Consider the following 6,120-nt stretch of genomic DNA (forward strand, 5'->3'; position numbering starts at 1 on the left):
TCCTCTTTCTCCCATCTGACACCAGGGTAGGGTGTCTCCCCTATTAAGTTGAAAAGTACATTCCAGAAAGCAAGACAGCCCAGTTTAAATATCCCAGCCCTTATTTGCCTTAGATCACTTCAGACCTTGTGTTTTCATTTTCTCACTTCTAAGATAAGGAGTCTAGTCCATGTTACCTCCTCTCCCAAGGTTCTCCTGGGAGAACCGTGATTCCCACTCTATGGAAAATTACCTAGCATTCCCAAGTCACAATCCACTGCACATGGACAAAGGAGAGCCTTTTCCCTGTGACTAATCTCCTAAAGTGGCTTTCCTTAAACCATTTTGTTTGGCTAAAAAGAGTACCTTTGTTTACTTTCATTCCTTATAAGACCACCAAGAATGGACCAACACAGTCTCAAAACAATGACTATATTTATTATTTTATCACTACATTAGAAATGAAAATAAACTGAGAAGTTTCAAATGCATGCCACTTCATGAATGTTGTGGAACAACAGATACATCCACCGTAGAAAGTTAAAAGTGGCTTAACTTTGGAGGATGCAAGGACTACACAAAGGTCATCAATGGTAAGATTGACGGCACCTACCAGATGGAATGTACATATCAATGGAAAATTTTAAAAAGGGAACACTGGCTGGGAACACAGGTGGGAAGAAATCAGAAGATGCCTAAAATCTCTACATATGGGTTTATAAAAAAAAAACAAGCCCCAAACTAAGACACTAAAGCAACATTGAAATTTGCTGTTGGGAGGAGATCCCCATTTTACGATGCTTGAATACACTCTTTCTCTTGTTGGATAGCTGGGGGGAAAAACAAACAGAAAAAACCATTAGGATTAAGTTCAGTTTTCTTCTAAAAGTTCTTTGCCAAGTTATCGAAGCCTGCCATATCTGCTTTAAATTTAGAAGGCTAAGGCACTAACCATAAATCCCCAGTCAAGTGTTGTGTGTGCGGGCACGTGCGTGTATGTAGCATGTGCATGCACGATAACTCATAACATTTATGAGAACCTGCATGGTTTTTTTTTCTATTTGAGAGGCAGATTTATGTTGTTGCCATTTTTTTCCATAGATTACTCTGAGACTGAGGAGGAAGCGAAGCATTTTCCTCAGATTTATCTATCACTATATAATTAGGAAGTTATACCCTTTCAGATAATTCTGACTAACTGTGGAACTCAAATAACAATGACACGACAAAAAGTGCCCCTCAGGTTTGTGAATATGCTTGGAATTTTTCTTTTAGGCTATAACTCCCAAGGCCAGATCTGGTCCTTTGGAGTCTGGGAACCTTGAGTGCCCCCAAGATCTAAACTTTTTCTCTGCCTTATCTTGTCATCAGGTAGAGAAAGCCAACACTGCAGCTTGTGTGGTTCTTTCGGAATGAAATCGTGGACCCAAATTGCTAGATGCAGAAATGCCTAATAAGCATAAAGTGGGAAAAACTAAGATTTTTCTAGCGCTAAGTCTAATATGCCAAGATTGGTTATAATGAGATTTTTAGTAATTTTCCAACAAGAAACTAGTTTCTTATTCTCCCATTACTTTTTGGGTCTGTCATGTGAGAACCACTTACATAACTCAATTAAGGAAACAACGATTTGATATTTTTAACTGTTGCATTAAATACAATGGTACTGTAATTATTGCTTAGTTAGTGGCAAAATTTACTGGAAGAGTTTATTTACTGAGCCTATAAATGTTCATCATTGTTTTTCTCCACTAGAAACCCCCAGCCCCATGACTTACTTTCCTGTGAAGGGAGAGTATTTTTTTCTTCAGTATTGGTTTTCTTCAGTTTTGACCTGTCAAACTTCTCCACTTCAGATAAGTCTGGCTTATCACTCATCTTGACTAAAAGAAAGACTGAAAAAAACTGTAATTTAAAATCGGCAGAACTATTGTCATACTAAGGTATCACAGCCAAAAATTGTCATATTTAATATCAAAGCGTATTTTACCTGCTGATTTTCAACAAGAAAACAGCACACATCTTAGAAAAATCAGGTTTTTATTAGAATACTTTGAATTACACATCACTGCCCCATTTCTGATAGGCAGTAAAAGCCTGAATCAGAATGCACTAAAAACCAAGATGCTCTAAAATCCAGTCAATACGTCTGACTCTTTCACAATCATAGCTGAGGTCAAATGGAGGTGACAGAAGCACAAGAAGAGAGAGATAGAAGAAAAATAAGGACTGTATTTAACCAGCTAATGACTTTGTAACAAGAGATAGCATTTCTTTGAGCAAATTCACATTGCATTCAATTAACTTGGGGCATTTTTCTGGGGGAGTAGGAAGCAGCACACAAAAAAGGGTGACATAACTTGTACTAGTTTCTTTCCATTTTATCTGCCCAAAGATAGATTCGGGAGCCACAGTAAGAGAGGGAGGGGATTTAATCCAGTCATTACTAATTACATGTCTCCTACTAGCTCGTTATGACACCAATTTGTAAACGCTGTACGAAAACACAGCTAATTAGAATCAGACCAAGGACTTCAGCAGAATGGGATAAACCAAATAGAGCTGATTTTTATTTCATCATGTTTTCTCTGCAAAAGGAGAGGTTAGATGAGGTGCTCTGTGACCATTCTGGATTTATTGGAGCAGAGACAACAGAAGACCCCAGAGACCGGAAAACAGAGCTGTCCCGCTCATGCCTGGCCCCACCCTGGTAGAGGTAAGACACGTCTAGTGCCCAGAGTAGAATGGAGAGGCCCCCAAGCAGCCAGAAGTCCCGAGTATACCTCCCTTTCGTCGAGGTCACCCTAAGACCTCCTTTGACGACCGACCAGTCGCCAATCTCCAGAGGCAGGAAAACGGGGACTAACAAATAAATCATAAAGGGCTGGGCGCGTGGGCCATTTTGTCAGGAGCAGTTTGCTTACTTTTTAAAATAACCATCATCTCTGTCGGGCGCGCAGCCCACGTTTTGGCCACAGGAAGGGAGAGCGCGAAGGGCCGGCGCCCGAGGGCCCATTCCGGGCGGCACCCACACTCCTCTTCCTCTCGGCCTCGGACCTACAGCCACAGCGGACGGGCCGCTCTAAGGGGCCGCCCCTCGGGCCTTCCAAGGACCCACCCGGGGAGGACTCGGCAACGCGCAGAAGGCGGCGCCACAGAAAACAAAGGCGCGGGCTCTCCAGGAGGCGCGGTTACAAAACGCCAGTCCCAACCCGCCCCACCAGTTCCCGAAAGACCGACCCCCTCCGCCCCGCAGCCACTGCGCCCCCCGTCCCTATAGTCTTCTGGCTCCGCCGGGACCGCAGGCCCTCACCTGGTGGCTTGAAGACGGGCGAAAGGCTATCGGCTGGACCAACGAAACTCCACACACCGGACGCGGTTAGCCTTCCCGCGCGGAACGCTGCGGTTATAAGTCTCGGAGCAGGCCCCGCCCCAGACCCCCAGCCATCGCTGATTGGCTGAGAGATCCCAGGCCCGCCTCTTCGTCCCTCCCCCTCCCTCCCTCCGCTTTCGTCTGGTAGGCTTGAGCCGGCTGTCTCCCCTCAGGACTTCTCGGCGCATCAGTGTCTTGATGACGTCATACTGGAGCCGCCTCCCCAGACCCTGTCGAAGCCCTCTCTGATTCGCCGAGGGATTGCCCGCCCGTCCACCAGGTCTCTCCCACACTACTTTTGTGCTGAGGATCCACTTCCCTCCTTCCCAAGTTAACTCTCTCCTCCAAGGTAATTGGGACCTCTACAATAAGCAAGCGCTTCTTTCTTGCCCAGTTAGGCTCCAACGTCTGGAACTGGCTTTTTATAGCCTTAGAGCCTAAGAACGCCGTGATAACCAGTGGTTCGGAAGCAATGCTCAGTGGCGCCTAATCCTTGGCCAGGTCATGGAGGAGGGGAGCTCATTGAGAGGGTGGGCAGTTCAGTCATTCACCCCCACAGCTGAACATTTCTATGACAGTGGTGCTCTCCTATGTAAAAGTCACATTTTCAATTTTCTCAGCCACTGAACATGGTAGTAGTCAGTTTAGGGTAATCACAGGAGGATCTACTGAGGCTATTCATCTTTATCTCCCCAATCCCTAGCACTTGGCTTGGCCCACAGGAGATAGGTCAGTACNCAGTAGGTAAGTACCTGTCTATAAATTGAGGTAATACATCCATGATAGAGGAGAAATTTTGGACAGCAGCACCACCATGTTAGGGGAGAAAAGTGAGGATCCAGTAGTTACTTGAAAGGACTGTATGTTCAAAGTCATTTTCTGGATACTCACCCAGAACCTTAGAGCATTAAGGTAAGATGGAGATAGGACTATGTCTTTAGCTTGTATCCCATATTTGCCATAAGGTTCATGTATGGTGGTAAAGATACTCTACATAGATTAGCACCCACTCTCTCCACAAGGATTTCTCAAGCCCTCCCCACTTCTCTCCATTCATTCCCTTTCTATGTTCATGTAGCTCTTCGTGTTGATTTTAGAATTTTGTATGTTTATTGGAGAAATTTTTTAAAAAGATTTTATTTATTTGTTTGACAGAGATAGAGACAGCCAGCGAGAGAGGGAACACAAGCAGGGGAAGTGGGAGAGGAAGAAGCAGGCTCGCAGCAGAAGAGCCTGATGTGGGGCTCGATCCCACAACGCCAGGATCACGCCCTGAGCCGAAGGCAGACGCTTAACCGCTGTGCCACCCAGGCGCCCCATTGGAGAAATTTTTAAAGTAGAAAGCCACCCTCATCCAACAAATAATATTTATTGAGTACCTACAATGTCTCAGGCACTAAATATAATAAACACCAATGTTTCCATGGCTCAGAGTTGAATGTTTTTAACATTTGGGTTTATTTACTGTCTTTTTTTAAAGAATAAAAATAGTACAGAAAAATTGAGGTTCCCTTGACCCTTGCCCTGTATCCATTTACTCTCCCACTTCCCCAGAGGTAGTTCAATCTTGAATGTGAAGTATAGTTTCTAGACCATTTTTCTATCATTACAGATTTATGCAATCTCTGTTTCCAAGAATGACATGGTATATTGTATGGACCAGTGCTCCAGGTGTAAGACTGAATTTCCACATTACTTGGGGTCAACAGGAAGTTCCAGATACCCACCCACCCCACCATAGCCCAAAATTCAAAATCTGCCTTGAATCTATCTGCCTTGAATTCATCAGAACTCACCGAATGACGATGTTTATCCTCATTTTTGCCAGTTACTACAAGAACCCCGTGATGCTCCATGATACCCCTCAACTCCCTCATTTTAACCTCCATAAGGCTGTGACCACATCCCCTCTCTAGTTTACTTCTCACACCCCTTCCCTATTCCTAAAACATAATGCACCCTCAGTAATTCCCCTATATCCTCAGCCTCTTCTCTCAATGTGTCCTTTATTGTCGTCCCCTAACAGAAACCAGGCTCTCCCCCTGAGGACTCTGTGTCCCTTGAAGCCCACTCAAGAGGAGCGTATGATTTTTTTCTCTCCTACCACCATTGTACCACAGAACCTGAAGCCTGAATAAATGTCTTTCTTGCTTCTCTTTCTTGCTTTCTTGCTGCCTTAGACAATTCCTCTCCCACATCCTTGAAAACTGTCAGCTTTTGGCAGCTTGTCACCAACTAGCCTTTATTGTTGTCATCTACCAAACTTCAGTTTCCCATCTCTCCTTATTTCTCGAAGATTTTAGCTCCTGGAACTTGGTCACTCTCAATGAAGTAGTACTGTCTTAATTCCTGGTAGGCTCAAGAACCACCATTCTGACACACTGACTCCCTCAGTTCCTTGAACATTTCTCTTTCATGACATTGTCTTTGACCCCATCTCAGCTACTCACTCACATGGCCATACCCTAGGCTCTGTCATAGCAATTTTAGCAACTCCTCCATCATCTCAATTTCAAAGATCCCTCTATCACCTCCTCTCTTATCAGCTCACTCAGAGCCCCACATTCTTTCAAACTCACCAAAATCTCTACTGCATTGATCTTACCAGATTTCATCATTACTTGCTCCCTTATAGTTTTCTCTCCCTTCCTTCCCCAGCTCAAATATTATGTTCAGTCTTCATTAACACTTGTTTACATATACCCTGTATTCTCCTGCCCCTCTCTCACTTTGTATTGTTTCCCTGGCAAAATCATAACCCTGACTAA

At 44.3% G+C, this 6,120-nt stretch overlaps 1 protein-coding gene across 1 annotated transcript; it reads right to left on the reverse strand.

Annotated features, from left to right (window-relative positions):
* Positions 1–397: 397 nt before the first annotated feature.
* Positions 398–3,441, reverse strand: TMSB15A (thymosin beta 15a). Its single transcript, XM_002930093.4, has 3 exons — positions 3,293–3,441; positions 1,758–1,874; positions 398–809 (listed from the first exon to the last, which is right to left on the reverse strand). The coding sequence occupies exons 2-3, from the start codon at positions 1,855–1,857 to the stop codon at positions 772–774; spliced, it is 138 nt and encodes a 45-aa protein (XP_002930139.3). The 5' UTR covers positions 1,858–1,874; positions 3,293–3,441; the 3' UTR covers positions 398–771.
* Between the last annotated feature and the right edge of the window lie 2,679 nt (positions 3,442–6,120).

This window comes from Ailuropoda melanoleuca, unplaced genomic scaffold (genome assembly GCF_002007445.2).
Source record: "Ailuropoda melanoleuca isolate Jingjing unplaced genomic scaffold, ASM200744v2 unplaced-scaffold9825, whole genome shotgun sequence".
NCBI lineage: Eukaryota > Metazoa > Chordata > Mammalia > Carnivora > Ursidae > Ailuropoda > Ailuropoda melanoleuca.

Excerpts from the sequence above, each read along its gene's own strand:
- TMSB15A (XM_002930093.4), bottom strand. The coding sequence starts at position 1,857 with ATGAGTGATAAGCCAGACTTATCTGAAGTGGAGAAGTTTGACAGGTCA. Across the intron at positions 810-1,757 it reads TACTCTCCCTTCACAGGAAA|CTATCCAACAAGAGAAAGAG; the intron begins GTAAGTCATGGG and ends TTTTCCCCCCAG.